At 36.4% G+C, this 19,488-nt stretch overlaps 2 protein-coding genes and 1 long non-coding RNA gene across 5 annotated transcripts; 1 reads left to right on the plus strand and 2 right to left on the minus strand.

Moving 5' to 3' along the window:
* Nucleotides 1-2,157: 2,157 nt before the first annotated feature.
* Nucleotides 2,158-5,875, minus strand: LOC107038190 (E3 ubiquitin-protein ligase Mdm2). 2 transcript variants are annotated; one of them, XM_015257121.2, is made up of 5 exons: nucleotides 5,398-5,875; nucleotides 5,268-5,315; nucleotides 4,542-4,670; nucleotides 4,313-4,461; nucleotides 2,158-3,791 (listed from the first exon to the last, which is right to left on the minus strand). In XM_015257121.2, exons 1-5 carry the CDS (start codon nucleotides 5,432-5,434, stop codon nucleotides 3,045-3,047), a joined length of 1,110 nt encoding a protein of 369 aa, XP_015112607.1. In that variant the 5' UTR covers nucleotides 5,435-5,875; the 3' UTR covers nucleotides 2,158-3,044. The 2 variants fall into 2 exon arrangements, with proteins under 2 accessions (XP_015112607.1, XP_015112606.1); XM_015257120.2 differs by having other exon boundaries at nucleotides 4,542-4,676; nucleotides 5,398-5,874.
* Nucleotides 5,876-6,660: 785 nt separating this feature from the next.
* Nucleotides 6,661-19,452, plus strand: LOC107038233. Its single transcript, XM_015257213.1, is given in 14 exon segments — nucleotides 6,661-7,115; nucleotides 8,130-8,271; nucleotides 8,571-8,723; nucleotides 9,005-9,269; nucleotides 9,361-9,608; nucleotides 9,826-10,022; nucleotides 10,218-10,495; nucleotides 10,788-11,049; nucleotides 15,409-15,721; nucleotides 16,301-16,440; nucleotides 16,654-16,826; nucleotides 17,011-17,185; nucleotides 17,431-17,641; nucleotides 17,921-19,452. Coding segments are annotated over 13 exon segments (2,775 nt in total). The 5' UTR covers nucleotides 6,661-7,115; nucleotides 8,130-8,142; the 3' UTR covers nucleotides 18,152-19,452.
* LOC114841237 lies at nucleotides 11,716-14,274 on the minus strand. 2 transcript variants are annotated; one of them, XR_003783063.1, is made up of 3 exons: nucleotides 13,180-14,274; nucleotides 12,926-13,094; nucleotides 11,716-12,843 (listed from the first exon to the last, which is right to left on the minus strand). It is a non-coding gene; the product is annotated as an uncharacterized LOC114841237 (long non-coding RNA). The 2 variants fall into 2 exon arrangements; XR_003783062.1 differs by having other exon boundaries at nucleotides 12,926-14,274.
* Nucleotides 19,453-19,488: the final 36 nt, after the last annotated feature.

Here is a 19,488-nt window from a genome sequence, read left to right on the forward strand (position 1 = left end):
AAATTTGGGTTCCCTATAGGCAGATGGACGGCTCAGAATTGCGTTTTTCCACTTCCTACGCCCTATACTAAATAAATTGAATTAATTTTTTACAGTTTGGTACAGACTGCACTGTAGATTCAACCATTTTTAATCATCAAATTTGTCAATTAAGGGGAAACATTTTGCACAGAATTTTTTTTTTAATATTCGTGGCTTACAAATAACTAACTGAAATTGTTTAAAGGTTCGGAGGCCTTATTTTTTCAGACATAAAATCGATTACTGGTAAAATTCAGAATATTATCAAATTTCCGATTCCGAACAATGATTTTTATGATGGAAAATTTATTGCTTAGAAACTATTTATAGAAAATGCTCGTAATTTTTAAAAAATTATTTTTAAAAAAATTCACGTCTTAAAATTCACGTTGATTTCATCAACTTTCCTCCAAGATTAAACTTTCTATATTTTTTATGATTTTTAAAATGTTTTCAATTCGATTTTCAAAATGGGGCTCAAATGGAAGTTCTGATGTTCTACAAAAGCAGAAAATCATTTTACTGGAGGAAAAATAGCCAAAATAATCGGATATCCTTGAGGCTCATCAGGTTTTGCCAATCTGTCACGAGAATTAATAGTGGATTCATCTCAGGAGCGACTCACTAAGGAAGAAATTACCGAGAGTTTTGTTGACAAATGTAATACCTCCGAAAACATCCTTATGGAACTTTGGTAATCTCCCTTAGACTCAGAGACATTCATGAAAGAAAAACTCACCCTGAGGTTAAATCGCGTCATCCCGCTCCGCACTAATGCACACCTTTCACTAATGAATCTTTACACTGAATATTTCTTCTCTTCTTCATCCCCAGCGTGTGCAGAGGCCGCGCGTCCTTGCCCCCGAGGAGAACACTGGAACGACTGCGGTGGCTGTCATGCAACCTGTGCCAAGAAACACCCCATGTGTCCTAAAGTGAGAATTTTTCGCGAATCCAACACTTACGACCTTTTCACACCCGATTGTCTTCACTAATAACGAATACGGCCTTTCAGATATGTCACCCGGACTGTTTTTGCAATCAAGGAACCGTGAGACGCGAGACCGGAGGCCCCTGTGTCGAAATCACTCAATGCCCGAACGGAATCGATTAATTCAGGAAATTCAATACAGTAACTACTCATGTCGAGCTTTCCACTGTGTTCTCGATCATTTCAATAAATATTCTGCGAACCGACGCGTGTTTTTGTACTGAAAAGCGAGCGGAGAGAAGAGTTTGCAGAAAACGCGGGACTGTCCGGCCATCCGGCGTCTCAAACCGACGACTTGAAGTTAGTAACTTCAGGTTGTTCGAGGGCACAGCGCCACCTGGCGATTTTTTCTCAAATCGAGTATGAAATAATTCGATTCGATAATTGAACATTGAGTTTTCTATTTAATGAAGTGTTGACATACGAAAATTGGAGAGAAAAACACGAAACACTAATTTTTTGTTTTAAAAAATCCACAGGCCACTTGCAGAAACTTTTTTTTTGATAATGACGAGTAATTGGAGAGTGCAGAGCCGACAGAAAAACCGGGACTTTCCGGCCATCCGGCGGATCAAACCGATAACTTGAAGTTAGTAACTTCAGGTTATTCGAGGGCACAGCGCCACCTGGCGATTTTTTTTCGAATCGAGCATGAAATAATTGGATCTGATAATTGAACATTACTTTTTTTTCAATGAAATAATGAACTACGAAAATTAGAGAAAAAAACGTGAAACACGAATTTTTTTGTTTTAAAAAATAATGAAATATCAAAAGACCAATTGAAAAAACGCCTGCATTATGACGTCATACTCCATTCTCCTAATTTAATTCTTTCAAAAAAAATATTTTCCAATTTACAATGAATAATTCGCAATAATAAAATGAAACATTATTCTTTCAATAATAATCCACGCCATTTTTATTTATCAATGTATCAATGTTTTCTCAAATCAAATTTAAATAATTGGATTGAATAATCGAATACGAATAAAATCCGAAAATTGAAAAAAAAAAAGTCATAACGCATTCATTTGAATTAATTCTGTAAAAAAAATATTTTCCTCCATTAACAATGCTTAAAGCGAGTAAAAAATGAATGAATAAATTGGTTGAATGATCCCAGGTAAAAAAACACGCATTAATACATGATAAAATTTTATTCTCTTCTCTTCTAATAATAATCCAAGGCATTTCATTTATTAATCTCCTACCTAATCTAGAACAGTAGAAATTCGAGAAAACGATCATGAAGAAATCGAAGCTCGCAATTAGAATCTCCCTAAACCCACAATTCGTTGCTCAATTCCTAGAAATTTCTTTCTCTATCCAAAGCAATAGAAGATAGCAGGAAAAATCCAAGACCCTATTAATTTTTGGTTTGTAAGTAAATCCACAATAACAACTTTCAATTTGATCTGCCTATATCATAAATATTACATCAATCGAATAAATTTCTCTTTTCATAATTTTCCATTTTAAAGAACTATCTCTCACCTAGGGCAACCCGACCAATGAATCGATTGATTGATCAAAATTTAATATCCGTTTAAAGCTTGAAGGTGAATGAATTATGAGTTAAGTATAAAAAAATATATACAAATTATGAAAAAAAATATTGACTGAAAAAAAAAATAAAGGTGTATTTGGGGGAAAACGATAATTTTTCATCAATAATTCTTATTTCATCGTCCCCAGAGTGGGGGTGAGTGAAGCAAAATGGACAATCCTAATATTTTTTCAAATATTCATAACTGAAAAAAAAAAATTATCTCATTTCATTAACAATTAACTGAACTATTGACATTTCAAAAACCGTGAAAAGTACCCATTTTGCCGCATAAATTTCAATCAATAGAAAAAAAGGCATTTTTAATGAAATTCAGCGTATAAAAATGAATGAACCATAAAATCGACTGTTGGTCAGGTCCCCACCTCTCCCCGGATCCAATAAAATCTTTCCGAACAAGAAAGACATCATCGAGATAAAGAACACATTTTGGCAAAAGAGACTGTATTCCACACAGCACTATTAAACGATATAAACCTTCAAGACATTTGTTACTTTCCTATTACAAATGGGACAGTACTTCGTTGTTTTCCACGTTTTAACAGCACACCTGTAGCAGCAGCATATGTGCGACGCCTTGCCATGAACGAAAACCCCATCTTTAGGATTAACCGTGCACATATTGCAGTTTTTATTGTCCCCATCGTCGTCAGGCTGTTCTCTATCGCGAATAATGTCTATTTTGTTCTCGACATCGGATGGCAAGTCTTTTGGGGTTGAGCACTGGCTCGAGGTTTTGAGGGGAAGAAAACTGCTGGGGACACCATCGACAGAGTCAACAGAGTCCTTCAGGAACGACGGAGATGCTGCTAGGGTCGTGGCTGTGCACTGGGACGACGTGACACTCTCAGAATCAAACTCTGATATCGACTGGCTGCCTTGACTCGAGCCCAATCCAGAGTCCATCTTCACGAGGTCCTCTTGGGAGTCTTTTCGCTCTGGACTCGACTTCTTCGTGGGTTTCAGGATCTTTTTACTCCTTTGTCTCTTCCACTTTGGCCGAGGGGGGTAGAAGTTCTTTCTTATCTGGAAACACTTCTCGCAGTAGGGGAACAGGGGGTTGTTCTTCTTCGTGCTGCACTGCAAACATGTCCAGTAATCTGCACGGCCGATCTCACTGTCGATTGAGGAACGAGAGTCGTCGCTGTTGTCGGCTGGGTCCAGGTCGGATTCGATTATGTCGGCGAGCATTCCTTGGGGGAGTACGTCCTGCGGGGATGGTAATGCGTTTTAATCAATAATTTTTTCATTTTCAAATACATTGGATTTTTAATTCTGTGAGAAATATTTGAACGCAATAGTCAACATCTGTGGTAACAGGAAAATTTCAAATAAATTCAGTTGATAATTGAATAAGTTATCTTTCATTTTCTTGTTTCCAATTAAATCAATTTTTAAAATAATTCCAAACATGTTTTTTTTACATTTCATTCTTGTGAATGAATAATAAATATTCTTAATATTAATAAAGTACTGTAATACTTGAACATCTCAATAAAATTAATTAATTCTCCAGTACATCAAGGAGAAAAAAACATTAAAAATCATCAAGTTTGTTCCATAAATTATTCAAAAAATATTATCGCTCCAGATGAAGATGAACAATTTGAAATGAAGTCTCATACAAAAAAATAAAAATAAAAACGAGCTGTTAAAATTCAAAATGATTTAGAAAATAATTAAATTCGCAAATCAAATCAATAAATGCCCAAGTCAAATGGAAAAAATACCTCAGGATCTGACGATGTCAAACTATCCAAAAACGGATTGTCTGACTCAGACATCGATGCCACCTCATACTCGACCTGCAGAGACACGTCTCCATTGTCGGTGCTGATCCATGTGTTGGTTGATGTATCCGATGTGTCACGAGCATACTCTGCAACGATGAGCAACAGATTGAGTCTCGCAACCATCGAAAAACTCCGAAGAACCATTTAATAATAAAATAATACTCACCAGTCTCCTGGCCCTGCACACTGTAAACAGATTCATTATCAGTTTCATCCTCAGATGTACCATCTGGCGTTTCACTCTCCAGCGTCACGTACCACGAGTACTTTGGCTTCTTCGACTCTGGCTTATTACCTTGTTCTGAATATCGAAGAAACAATTAAAGACACATCAACACCCAAATAATTTTCTCAAATTCACATTTTTAAACTAGGTGAGGTAAAATGGAGTTCAGTAAATGATGAATATCTCCCTAACGAGTGCACCTATTTGAATAAATCAAGTCTCTTTAAAAAAATAACATTAAAATGAATCTCCTGTCATTAACGATTAAAAACCATCCATTTTGCCATTCCCCCTAGAAAAATAATACACGAAAAAATTGGCCGTAGTTTTTTCTTTCAATTTCCTCAATGTCACATTTTTAAACTAGATGAGTTAAAAGATTCCGTAAATGATGGATATTTCCCTAACGAATGCTCTGATTTAAATGAATCAATTCTCATTAAAAAAATAACACTAAAATTAAGGAAAAATGGTGAATCTCGTGTCACTAAAAATTACAAACGATCCATTTTTCCATTTCCCCTGGACAGGGACGATAAATAATGCACAAAAAAAATCTCCAACGGTTTCCTTTTCCACATTTAACCCCGGAAATTTACATTTTTGGCACTAAATCAATTTTACCTTATGAATGAGTGAATTTAACAAAATAAAAAATGGACTCACCATCCTCATCGGATCCTCGTGCCTCCCACACTCCAGGACTAATCGAGGCTGAATATTGGATTGAACAAATAATTATCGTTGTCTGTCTTTGGTGGATTATGCTCTTCATGAATTTGTTGAGTGTACATACCAGACGCCGAGCGTTTCAACGGTGTTGCTAGACTCATTTCTCGATTAAATGATTTTAGGCTTGGGCTTGAGTGTGAACTCGACGTGAGGCTTGGTCACTCGGTTCGTTTTTATATGAAAGGGCGGCCAAAAAACACTCAAGGTCTCCCGTACGATCGCTCAGAGTACGCACACCATAGTATAGTAGAAAGACGTAAAAAGGAAGTAGCTTCCGTGCGAGCACCGACACGCAGCAACACGTTTGTAAGATTGAGCTTGTGGGGGCGAGGGAAGCGCGGGGCCTGACTTGCCGAGTTCCAATCGTTGAACGAATCAGGATGCCGAAAACTCAATGCATTAATGCGTATAAGGGCTTGAAAACCCTCGAATATTTAACTCTTTAATGTTATGAATGAGATAAACTAGGTAATTTACTGCGATTCTCACGGAAAAAATTGTGAAATTGTAACCTAATCGGACGGCATTTACCATCGGAGCAGAAAATTTCAATCCAATTTTTTTCGGGGATGAAGCGTTATGAAGCGCGTAATAATTCGATTTTTTGAAAATGATCGTTTAACTCTAGAAAAAAATTGATTTTTAATTTTCTACTCTGATGGTAACTGCCGTACATAGTCACTAAAATCACCAATTTTGGCTGAATTTTTCGGTCAAAACCATTCCTTGATCTGGTGATTCGGTTATTCCGCTAAAATGAGAATAATCTCGCCATCTCTTGACGTGCCGCTGCACTAATGTGACTAAAAAAAATATGACAGTCATTTTTCATCTACACAGATGCAATGTCATTTTTTCTGTATCAATGTTTATCTGAATTCATTTTGTATCAGCCCCATATGCGTTTTTCAAAACGAAAATCACGCTTATTTTTCATCTCTAAGAATAAAACAATTTTTGTCATTTATGACCGTCACAAGACCGTAAATTTGTTCATATGGTCATAATTTTGGTCAGGTTGAATAGACCTTTTCATTCTGAGAGTCACTAGATTTGCGGCCTTTTTTTCCCACGTTAATTCGCCTAGGATTTGTGGACACTATCGAATTTACATATAAATCATGGTTTTTGAGCGCTCAAGTGTATATCATTGTAAAGTTCAATATTTATCAGAATTTTCAATGGTTTTTTCGGGGATTTTTTCGTTGAATGAACGAAATAAATATTTCCCCTAGATTTCCAGAATGAAAAGGTCTTTGGGTTGAATGCGCGTAAGTCTCTCCCGCAGGAGGCGCCCATTCGTCAGACATAAACGGCGTATAGAAGACACAGATCTCTTACCAACCGTTGCGACAAACAAGTGTAGATGAGTGACCTGTGGACTGGTGGGACTGGTCGCCTCAATATTCCCTACCGTATTCCCTCTACACTTAACTCGCGTCCACCTGTGCAAGGTTGTTTGGGCTATATTATACTCCGCTATGTTCTGCCCCTGCTTGGTACCTCCCTGGCCCCCGTTAAAACCACACAACAATCATTCTACCTGGGACTGATAAATTCTCAAATTCAATCAACCTCGATAATTGAAGAAGAAGAAAAACAACTCTGACCGATAATTTCGTACAGAAAATGACGCTAAACTTGTGAATTATAAACACGAAAATTTCAACACCTCTCGTCGGGAAAACTAGTTACATTGATGTATGTGTCGTGTGTTCGAAATATAGAAAACGCAAATGCGACTCTAGGCATCTGACACAAATTTGTAGGCACGCACAACAGGTAGTGTATTTTGTAAATCAATTTTTCATCTCAATTCAATGTTTCCATTGCTGTGGGAGAAATTGCAAATAATTTTGGAGGGGCTAGAATAGTCTGCAGTTATCTACATTATTCTCTTCATTTTCTTCGAGTCGATACGGTTACTTTACATCACGGAATGGCAACTCCGTTTTTTTTACAGTACCCACCGTCTTGTGACCTTTACATGATTTTTTTTCGTGGTTAGGTGTATGGACACTCGTCAAGTGGGAGGGAGAAAGGAAGAGGAAATGTACGTGTAGCAGGTCACAAACTCTGACGTATTAATATATTTTTACCTCCATTGTTCCATCCTATTTTCGAGAGTGAATGCATATTTTCTGTGAAATAGCCCGACGTTCACGTAAATATTTACAATTGAGAGGATGATTAGATGTGGAGATTCTAAATAGTGCCCTCGGTTTTTTGAAATTCTTTTGAACGATCAAAATGTGTGAGTGTGGCAGCGGAGCGAGAAAATGAGAGCAAAGGGAACGGCCAAAAAAGGGTGATAGAGAGGGGGAAGACACTCTTAGCTCTCAGAAAGGAGAGCAAATGCCTAGTTGGAGGAATGTTTCACACGAGATTTTGCAGGGTTAAGGATTGACGTAAGCATCTTTTTTACAAGAGTAAATTTTTTTATGGTCAAATGCCATGAAACTTTGGCAAAACGTTATTTGAACTATTATAAAATGATCGATCTATCGCTCAGCTCTTCGTCATATTGTCAATACCGATTTTTTTTATTTTTTATGTTTTAGTTGATATCGACAATATGACAAAGAGCTAAGATAGATCGATAATTTTATAATGGTTCAAATAACATTTTGCCAAAGTTTCTTGGCATTTGACCATAAAAAAATTTACTCTTGTGAAAAACTCCCGCCAAAATTGCTTACGTCAATCCTTAAGAATGGTTGGATTGTTAGTGTCGACTCTGTGACGATATTTAGTTGTCAGTTACTGAATTGAGGAAATTATTGTTTTACTGTTTAGCTGATGAGCAGCCATGGACAAGGATCTTGAGCAGTGCGACAGCGATAATTTAAATGAGGCTGATAACGACAGGAAACGAGAGGATTACCACGATTTGAGACTCCATAGGAGCATGGATTGCACGGGAGATTCTAATGCAGAGGTATGTTTGTGATAAGACCACACAGGTGATGAATTGAGATGATGCACCTCAAAAAAAAATTCAATAGAAAACATTAGCGAATTCGCTAGAAAATTCTATTGCAATTCTCATTAAAATTCTGTTTGTTTTTGTCTCAAATCCTATTAAATATTTACTAGGAAAAAGTCAATAGATTTCAATTTTTCCGTTTAAAATTTTTCTCTTGAGATTTTTAGAATTCTCTAGCGAATTTCGTAAGCTTTTCTACTGAATTTTTTCATATGCGTGTTGGAAAAGTTAATTAATGGGCCTGTGTTTAGAGAGATGGCGAGGTGGACCACAATAGCCATGATCACCTGATTGAGGAAAGAGCTGAGTACAAAGTTGGACGTGATTTTCGTAATATTGGACATCACCGCAGTGCGATGCACATGCACAGTGGAATGGAGCATCTGAGTAACTCAGATATTGAGGTATAGATTTTGACAAGTGGTTATTCATGAGAGGTTGATATATAATAATATATAACATATTTCATATTCATATGAAAATATATTATATATTATTACATTATAATAAATAATATATTTTTACATTATAATAAATAATATATTTCTATTATCATAATATAATAATAAAAATAAAATGTACGTTTTATCATTATTATATATTTAATAATATAACAATAATATAATAAAAAATTCCAAGTGAAAATTCATACAGATATTCATATAGAAAAAATTTTTATCCACAGGTCAAGTTATCACGTGATGTACGAGGTTCTCTAGGTCTCGGCCTTTCCCTAGAGCTCTGCGTCGTCTGCGGAGACAGAGCGAGTGGTCGTCACTACGGTGCAATAAGCTGTGAAGGTTGCAAAGGCTTTTTCAAACGTAGTATTCGTAAACAACTGGGTTACCAGTGTCGTGGTAGCAAATCCTGTGAAGTAACGAAACACCATCGCAATCGATGTCAGTATTGTCGCCTCCAGAAATGTCTGACGATGGGAATGCGCAGTGACTGTGAGTTTAAAGACTATCAATCAAGAATTTAATTACGAGAATGATTATTTATGGGATAAAATGAAGTATAAGCAAGCCTGGGGTTTTACAGCTGTCCAGCATGAGCGGAAACCAGTTTTGGGTGAGGCAGCTGGTGCAAAAATGACTAATCGTGGGGCAAAGGTGAAGCCAGAGCCACAGCAAATTATACCGGAGGTTGCATCCATCTGGGAACCACCGGAGAGTCCAAGTGTTGAGGATCAGAGCAGTGATAGTGACCTCAGTGACGCACTGACGCTCGCTAGAGAGCGACTGCTCATTTCCCATGCACTTGAGGGGATGGCGAAGCTTATTGGCGATGTGAGTATCAATTTTCCACGAATATTCGTGGAAAGTGTTCACATGAGAAAATTAAATTGTCCCGTTCACTTCGACAATGCCTCGCAGAATTAATTTTTAATTCTCATTGATTAACAGAGAAATTTATTATTACTAGCAATGAGTGCTGTTCGTCTGCAGTGGAATATTCAGAATAAATTCATGCTGATTATGTAATTGTTTGTGCTCCTTGTTGCAGAGTGTCAATGGATCGAATGAACCCGAAGAAGAATGGACTGGCCAACTGCTGTACGAGAGGAATACTGTATTCGAATTGAGAGCTCCGAGTCCAGCCCCAGCTTATCTGTCGATACACTACATTTGTGAGAGTGCAGCTAGACTTTTGTTCTTGTCGATACACTGGGCCAGGGGTATCCCTGCTTTCCAAGCACTTCCGTAAGTCCCTCAAACCGCCTCAAATTTAAATGAACAGAGTTATATTATTGTGCTTTCGATAGAGATGAGCAACGTCACATTCCAGTAATTATGAAATTATCTAAAAATTCGACGTTTTCGATTAATCGACAAGCATCGGCCCATCCCACTTGAATGAGACGACAGATATTTAAGAGCCCATTTTATTATTTCCAGATCGGACGTTCAAACTTCCTTAGTGAGATGCTCTTGGGGTCAACTATTCACTCTTGGGCTAGCCCAGTGTGCTTACACCCTGTCACTCCCGAGTATTCTTACGTCGATAATTAATCACCTGCAGGCGAGCATCGCCCAGGAAAAAATAACAGCGAGTAAAGTAAAACTCATAACCGAACACATATGCAGGCTCCAGGATTGCGTCAGCTCATTGCATAAAATGCAGGTGGACGCTACGGAATATGCATATCTCAAAGCTTTGACATTGTTCAGTGCTGGTAATATAATAATTGTCATTTTTTTATGAAAGCCCCATATGAACCTTAATATGACCCTCACATGAACCGCATGTGATCCTTATTTTGGCCCTCATTCTCATCCTTATGTTATGTAAGGGCCTTGGGAGGGTCACACAGAGGTCACAGGAGCCTCATGTGGGGGTCATATTAAGGTCATTTGATCCATGTAACCCCTATATGACCCTTAAATACCCATATGACCCATATTACCCTTAAATTAACGTAATATGACCCTTGAAAACCCATATATGACCATATGATGGATTTACAGATAATATATTGGCAGATGCGTGGCATAAGAAGGTCGAGGTTCTTCAAGAAGCTACTTGGAGTGAACTACAGCAACGCGTCGGACCCGAGAGACTCCCCAGATTATTATTAAGACTTGCGCCATTGCGTTCGATAAATCCTCGTGTTCTCGAAGATCTCTTCTTCGCTGGCCTAATTGGTAGAGTAAGCGTAGCAAGTGTTGTGCCTTACATACTCGGTATGCAGGACTGTAAAACTGAAACGGACGCCCAGATGGGATGACAGTTGTTACTTGTAAAATACCGATCGTTACCTAAGAGTATGGGATAGATGTAAGCGTTAAGTATTCAATTAACATATTTTTATTAATTGAAAAAAATGACGAGAAATGTTTATAGCAATATTACCTATTATTATACTATATTATATGAGTGCGAGGAATCTTTGAAACACACGTGTGAATCACCTATATCTCTCCTGATTTGGATATTCAAAAATTTTTTTCTGGTGTAAAAGTACTTAATTTTGTATTTTCTTTCGTTTCTATTTCTGGAGAATTTTGAAGAATTTTTTGATTTTCTCGGATTTTGAGACGAGATAAAATCAAGTTAGAGATTTAGTTACTTAATGTATGTTAAACAAGAATTAATGGGGGGGGGCATCTTGATAGTATTGTACCTGTCGAATTAGTTTTTTTTAATTATTTGTAGCTATAATCCTCTTATATCCACTAGCATCATACGCTAAAAGATATTAGTTACGTAATTTTTTTTCTCATGCACTCTGATTTACTAATATTAATTATTCAAGAGGTGAATAACATTTTTTTCTTGCTTGGTTCAGCGAGTGTGAAGATTCCATGATTTAGGGATTACAATGATAGAATATGTTTATCCAGTTATATGCAAATTTCTCCCTTATTTTTATGAAAATAAGAAACATTTTCTGAGGACAGGATAGCAATTATTTATTCTCTCATAAGAGGCTCGGCTAAACCCAATTTGATTGTTCAACATTTCTTGTTAGAATGACAAAAATGGGCATTCGATGGAACATACAATTATAATTACAAAAATTTAATACTACTTTTCATTATTTCACAACAGTATTGAATACTCTTCAGTTCTCAAAAATATGAAGCTCTTTTAAAGCATAGTATTGGTATGAAAGATTATCGGGAAACAGGAGACAGTTATTCCTAAAACTGGCGGGTTTATATCAAAATATGGAGAAAACTTCTGGGGGGAGAAAAAATTAATTTTTACACACATTTAAAACTTTCTTATTTTTATTTCCAATATTTTCGATAAATTTTAATGTTTCAACTCCGAGAGAATTGGGAGCTCGATAGATATAAATCGTGATCGTACAGTAGAAAAGTCTCTGACGGTGGATAGATGATGAAGATAAATATAACAAACAGACAATAATTGGAAGCCTTCAATTAATTTTTGAGACCTTTAATTTTCTAAAATTTGAGAGCTCTTAATAATATATTTACCCTCATTACCTTGTACATAATAAAATGTGCCTAGCAATGGATGATTCATGAAGAGCAGTAAAAAAATGTGTAATCTGTTCAACTATTATAAACTTAATAAAATCTGAATTCTACTTGCTGCAATTTGCCCAAAGTTTAGTAATGATTCTCGCCACACAATTTTGATGATGATCTTATATTAATTTCACATTTTTCTATGCCATAAGTCACCATAAGTCACTGGATAGATTCTTTTTCCACAAAAGTTGATATTTTTTTACTGTGTAACGGTCAAAGTGAACACAAGTCATTAATTCTTTTGTGGCGAGGACTATAAGTACAAGCGATGTACCTCACCGATGCCATTCGATGGAATTCGTATGGACGATTGGCTGATTCTGCACGTGGGCACGACTCTTTCTTTTACCTCCCTCGGTCTTACGGCCCTGACCGCCCCTGACGTTCGACAAGGATGACTCATGTGATCCGAGATTTCCAGTATTTAGAGGCAGTAGTGCACTCCCACGTTTCCATCACGAACGAGATCGCAATTCGATATCCGCAGTAGTTGGGTGAACGGCACATCCACAAATTTTCTCTTAGTAGATAAACTATTATGATTATCCCTCAAATTTGAGTGAAAAAAATTGAAGTAAAAAATCCGGGGCGACGGTACTTACGATTGAAATTCGTTCGAGTGAAAGTGAGAAAAAGAGATAAACTCATTAAAACAAAAATGTGTTGGTGATTATCAGCGAGAAGTGGAGGAACCTGCCGCCTGATTTTAACCGTCTTCTCATTATTTTTCGTCCACTGCAGCGAGTACTGTAGATTATTACCCACGATAAACTAATGAAATAAAAAATACCGATAATCGCTGCGACCGTGCACAACGAGTGATATGGCCGTGAACAAATCGTTAAATTTATACTACCGGATAGTGTAAATTCTGAAGATATTGACTATAACCTCAGGTATGTTGTCATGATTGAGTATCCGAAATTTGGAGTAAGAGAGAGTCATCTGAAAACTGAAAATATTCTAAAAACAAAATTGATTGAGTTATACTCTACGTAATTTATCAGTAATTATTTAACTAGAATAAGCGAATGGATCTCTTAATGTTTAATCTATACTCATCAGTTATTAATTTTTCTGACTACAGCAAGTAACGAATGCGATTAGGCATTTGCTGATAGTAATATGAAAAATGAATTCTAAGGTGAAGAAAAATGTTTGCTTTTTTTATTTTTTTTCAGCTTCACTCCCCTGATAATTCACATCACTTAACCTTGAAAAATTGTACACACTGCGGTTGCAATAATCTTAACCACTCGTGAAGTTACCGAAAACCCAACGTTATTGTTCGTCCAACAGGCTCACACGAGAGCCCAAGGGAATATTCAAACAATATAAAAAAAATCGCTAAAGGAATCACGCAACATCGATGTCGAAGCCTGTCACTAATTGGACCTTCTGGAGGTCATATTTTTTTCTCTCAACATCTTTTTTACTAGTTCAAGCAGGAAACAATGTCAAATATTGACATTCGCTTAACGCCTATGTATCAGTTGTGATATTTATCTAATCTATCATCAATTCGTACAAAAGTTGAGAAATATCATCGGGGAAAGACGCTAATCTTTCATACCTCATCATCACCTCCTCACGTGCTTTCTCTTTCATATGTAGTACGGTCTCCTCTTGATTTTGTCATTGAATAATGATAAATAATTTAATTCGTTGATTGTCGTGAATGGACACTCCAAAAATTATTGAATATTGTTTTATTGGGCAATATGAACACCTGATAAATCCGTACAGGATAAACTAAAATGGATGCTCAAACAATTTTCTAAAAATTTTTATAGAGAGAATTAGAGTTGGAAGAGATATTAACGAATAAACTTCAACTCAATTAAATTTTACACTGAAGTTTGAAATACAGAATAGCTTTGGATTTCCTGTTTTACTATTGAAATAACTTTGACATTATTTATTTTTATCAATTTGAAAATCGTAGTCGTGACTGGTGTTTCAGAAATTGAAAAATATTGTTGAAACATGAAAAATTGAGGAAGAAATCGAAGTGCCTGTTTCACCTCGGTTTTGCTTTACGTTACAACTTATGACAATGTGTTTGGTTTTATTATCTTCACATGAAGTCCAAACAGTAGATTTGATCCAATTCAACTCATTATTTAAATCTCGTGTCGAAAGAGATATCGAAAAGGGTTTCAGCGTGTAGCCCATCGAAATTTCTACAAAAAAATGCTATTAATATAATTCTGCAAACCCACCAACTTTCGTGATACTTACAAAATGGCAGTGAATGTAATTTGTCCACTTGGCTCTTTTCATAACTGAATTACCATACTGAATTCAGCTTCAGCATAATAACCCTTAATAACGCCAATGTCCAGATCAGCTTATAATCATTATCAAGCAGTTCTTCATAGTTAATACACAAATTCACGATTCACCAAATCAAATTCTTTCGGCGCAATTATTGCCTGCCATTGAAATGAGTCATCAAGTATGTTAATCCAATTAGTCGGTTGGTTTTTGTGAATGCAATCAGTGTCGCAGCTTGTCCTCAGTTGTAGGAATATACATCAGGGTGCAGTCATCTAATCCAAGAATATATGAGACATTGCACGAAAAGTGTCATGCGTTTTGGGCCTCCAAATATCGATTTTGAATTTTCGTTTATATTTTGTTAGCCACAGTAAAGTGAGTAAACTGTGACAATTTCAGACCTCTTGCTGCGTAAGTAACAGAGAAACATTTTTCAGTTTTCATGTGACCGAATCGGTGATCGATTATTTTTTCTATTAATAGACATTTAATAAACAAAAAAATATGGCCTAGATAAATTTTTTTGTTTATATTTATATTAATATTTTTTTGTTTTGTTATTTTGGAAAATGGTATTACCTATAGATTTTTTTTTCAATTCGGTCACAGGAAAACTGTAAAAACTGGAAAATGAAAAACCGCGGAAATAATTGTTTATCCAGCATTTTCATAGTTTACTCATTTCCGTGTGGTTAACAAAATATAAACGAATGTCTCATATTTTTTTTCCTCACTGAACAAATACGAAGTGAATGAGAATCAGTAAACTAGTAATCGAATGCACATTTTTGGGTTATTTTCATAGGAAGTCGAAGAGGTCTGTGCGTTTGGACGTGCAAGACGAAAAAAAAGGAAAACGAAAGCGCAGTGCAGCTGACCGAGAGTTACCGGTGGAGACAGCCTCGTATAGAGCCACAGAAACTGTTCAAAAGCCGAAACCAACAACGAGCTTGACAAGAATTATGGAAGTTCCAGTATCAAGAATAGAGGAGCGAGTGCCTAAGGAAACACCAATAACTGATGATTATGAAATAAGTAATCACGTGCTCGGATTGGGAATTAATGGCAAAGTCGTGCAATGTTACGACAGAGAGACTAGGGAGAAGTATGCGCTGAAGGTAATTAAAATTCTGTAAAGTCATCAATTGGTTTAAATTTACGTACCTCACCTCAAACGTTAATTATGTCAGTAATAAGTTTTGTTGAGAGAAAATCTTGACTGGTTTTGGCACAAGAAAAGGATTTTTTAAATTTTTTTGACTTCAAATTTCAATTCATGAAACTGCTCTGTTTGGCTCAACTGATCTTGTGGATTGTCGGATTAGCCAACTGATGAATGAGGCTAGGAGAAATTATCGATAAAAATATCTTGAAGCCCCTCGAATTTTTTTGAAACTTCTCGAATTCCCTGGAAATTGCCAGAAATTCCTTGAAAAAATTCCTTTCAAAAGATCTCAATTGTTCCTCATCACAGCTAACTATAACGACTTTTCATTAAGCCCAAACAAGACTGGACGGGTCATCATCTATTTATATAACGCAGGTGATTTTCCAATCGATTCGGTAATCGAACTGGAAAATACAACGGCTCAATGACTAAAATTACTCGAGAAGATGGTGACAGTAATCCACGTTCTTAATCGCCTACCTGGTAGCACCTTTTTTGATAGTCAGCCATGCATTATTTACGTCAACAGGTTCTTCATGACTGTGTCAAAGCAAGACGAGAGGTCGAACTCCACTGGAGGGCCTCCAACTGCAAACACATTGTGCAAGTCAAAGATGTTTACGAGAATACATACAGCGGAAACAAATGTCTTCTTGTCGTTATGGAATGGTATCGCCTTTTTGTCTATCGCAATCTTCATTTTTCTTTGTTATCGTCCTTTTCACCCAACGAGTCGCACGTTAGTGCAGAATAAAAATAGAAATTTTAAAGCCCGTTGAATCTCAATCTTTTCTTTCTTGACTGTCAATAATCGCATAATTTAGAGGAAAATCCACCTTCCCAGCGCTTTTCATTGAGTAATGACTTATATTCTTCTTCCAGTATGGAAGGGGGCGAGCTCTTCCAACGAATACAAGATCGTCAGGACGGTGCATTCACAGAAAGAGAGGCAGCAGAAGTAATGTACGAAATTTGCATCGCAGTTAAACATCTTCATGACATGAACATCGCACACAGAGATCTTAAGCCTGAAAATCTTCTGTACTCGAGATTAGGTACAACAGTTTAAATCATTATAATGGGTTTTTGCGATGAAATGTCTAGTAATGCACAAAATTGTAGTAAGAGATTTCCTTTTTCACTCTCAATATAATGATTTCTTAGCACATGGCAAAATCTTACCCAATTTACTATCTACGTCAATTTACTTTCTGTTATTGAATTTGCTCCTTCTTTCAGATCACGCAGGAATATTAAAATTAACTGACTTTGGATTTGCCAAGGAAACACACATCAAGGATACACTGCAAACACCGTGCTATACTCCCTATTACGTAGCCCCTGAAGTTTTGGGTCCAGAGAAATATGACAAAAGCTGTGATATTTGGTCACTCGGTGTAATTATGTACATTTTGTGAGTAAATCATTATCAGATTCTAAGAAATAAATTTTTCTCGTTCGTTGAATCTATTCTCTAATTTTTGGAAAAGCAAAATCAAGCCGAGGCTTAAAAATGTTTCAATCCAATAATTTCGGAATGTCCTTTAATCTAGTGTAAAATTTGGCTTGAATGAATGCTCCGATTCAATTAGGTCTGGAAATCTCGAAGAGGCTCTATCCTTTAGCGATTATTAGCTGAATGAATGATTTTATCTGTAGATTGTGTGGCTTCCCTCCGTTCTACAGTAATCACGGCTTGGCGATTTCACCAGGAATGAAGAAAAGAATACGTCTCGGACAATACGACTTCCCAGCTCCTGAATGGACTAGTGTCAGTACTGAAGCGAGGGATTTAATCAAAGGAATGCTCTGCACAGACCCTGCTAAGAGGCTATCAATTGAAGAAGTTATGAAGAACAAATGGATTTCGGTGAGTGCATTATGGATTTCCGGAAAAAATTCTAAGTAACTTAATTTATTTCATTCTCGGGAGTTATTGAGTCTTTCTATTCTCATGTGTTGATTGAGGCAACAATAATTGTTTGAATGAAGTAAAAAAATATTTGCGCAATAGTAATGGTACAGCCATTCTTATGGGAAAAACAAGACTCTTGGGGGGCGTTTTCTAAAAAACTATAAAAAAGGATGTAGAAACGAAGGATGTAGAAACGTGTTAATAGACCCTCAAACATTGGAAATTTATTTTTAGAAATACACTGAAGTACCTGCAACACCTCTGCACACCGGTCGGGTGTTACGTGAGGGTGAGGAACTGTGGCCCGAGGTCCAAGAGGAAATGACACGCTCCCTCGCCACAATGCGTGTGGATTATGACACAGCGAATTTGAAACAGCTCGATCATACCAATAATCCACTGTTGAATAAACGGCGACGTGCCAAGCAAGTGGGGACACCAGTGTCACCCACCCTAGCTTCATAGTCAATTAAATTACAACAATTTGTAATTTTACAATCTTTCCCCAAAATTGTTTTCATTTGTTTTTCAAAAAGCTGAGACAATTTTACATAAAATCCATGCGTGAAAAAGCGGCCACTGTGGGTTTAATGACAAAAAAAAATCAACATTACAACTCGTTATTATCTCCATCACAAATCGGCGGACCTTGCGTTCAGCCGCTGCATATTAATTTTATAAACTTACTTGGTTTTAAGATATTCATAAATGACTCTGTGTGGAATCACTTCAGGAATTTTTGAGCGGAATGTCAATTCTTTTATATCATTAATTATTGCTGAAAATCGGCGGTGGAGTTGAGCATTTAGTAGATTAACCCCTCAAGGATGGGGTCAATACCACCCACTGACCCGTGCAAAATTCATTATTTCTAAATCCGTATTCCGAATGGTAGATTGACAGAAAAAATTAATTTTATCAAGAGAATTTTATTTGAGCCAGCGATCATTTGGTTGTTAATCATACAAATATTATTGGCAAGAGGAAAGCGCCAGCTTCAATTACATATCCGTATGATAATTTTCCGTCCATTAGAAGTCAATGAATTCGAGTTTTATTGAGCGCACGCTACGCTTGGTATCAAAAGGGCCCCGTACAAGAGGGATTAATAGTGGCACATGATGAGAAGAGAGTTGGTACACACAGCCAATTCTTTTAATCCTGATTCACGGATTTTCAATTTGTCGTTTAAACATTTTACTGAAAATTTTGCAAAAAATCACGCCTCCGTGTGATTAAAAAAAAACGTCGAGCGAGAACGTAAATTCGCAATTGAATAAGCATCAAATAATCGAACAAATTCGGTAGTATTAAAAGAATAGCCTTATCATGTGATACTTTCAAGATTTGAAAGATTAACTTCAGCATCCATCGATTATCGATGAATTTTTATTTTCATACATCACTCCACACTCGTGCCGTCCAACTGTCACACGAGTTATATTGTATTTATTGCAGACTTGGTAAAACGTGAAATCAGTTGACTTACTTCATTGTCAACGTTGAAGTTGCTTCAATAGTGAGTAATGTGACGCACGTTTGCTTATAAAGTCATTTAAATTCGAGATAATCGATTAATGAATTAAATTTTAGTTTAAGTGATTTCATCAGTTTGGCTGAGTTATATGAATTTTATTGACAATCTGATTGAGCGAATTGAATGTAATTATAATGCATTTATGATAATGTTGTAATTATAATGCTGGAAATACAGACAGATGTATTGATTTTAATTAAAGAAGGGAAAATGCGAATGTTGAGAGGAACACATTGGAGACTCTTCTTTCTTTGTGCACCTGATG

This window comes from Diachasma alloeum, unplaced genomic scaffold (assembly GCF_001412515.2).
Source record: "Diachasma alloeum isolate Michigan unplaced genomic scaffold, Dall2.0 Dall_scaffold_00279, whole genome shotgun sequence".
NCBI lineage: Eukaryota > Metazoa > Arthropoda > Insecta > Hymenoptera > Braconidae > Diachasma > Diachasma alloeum.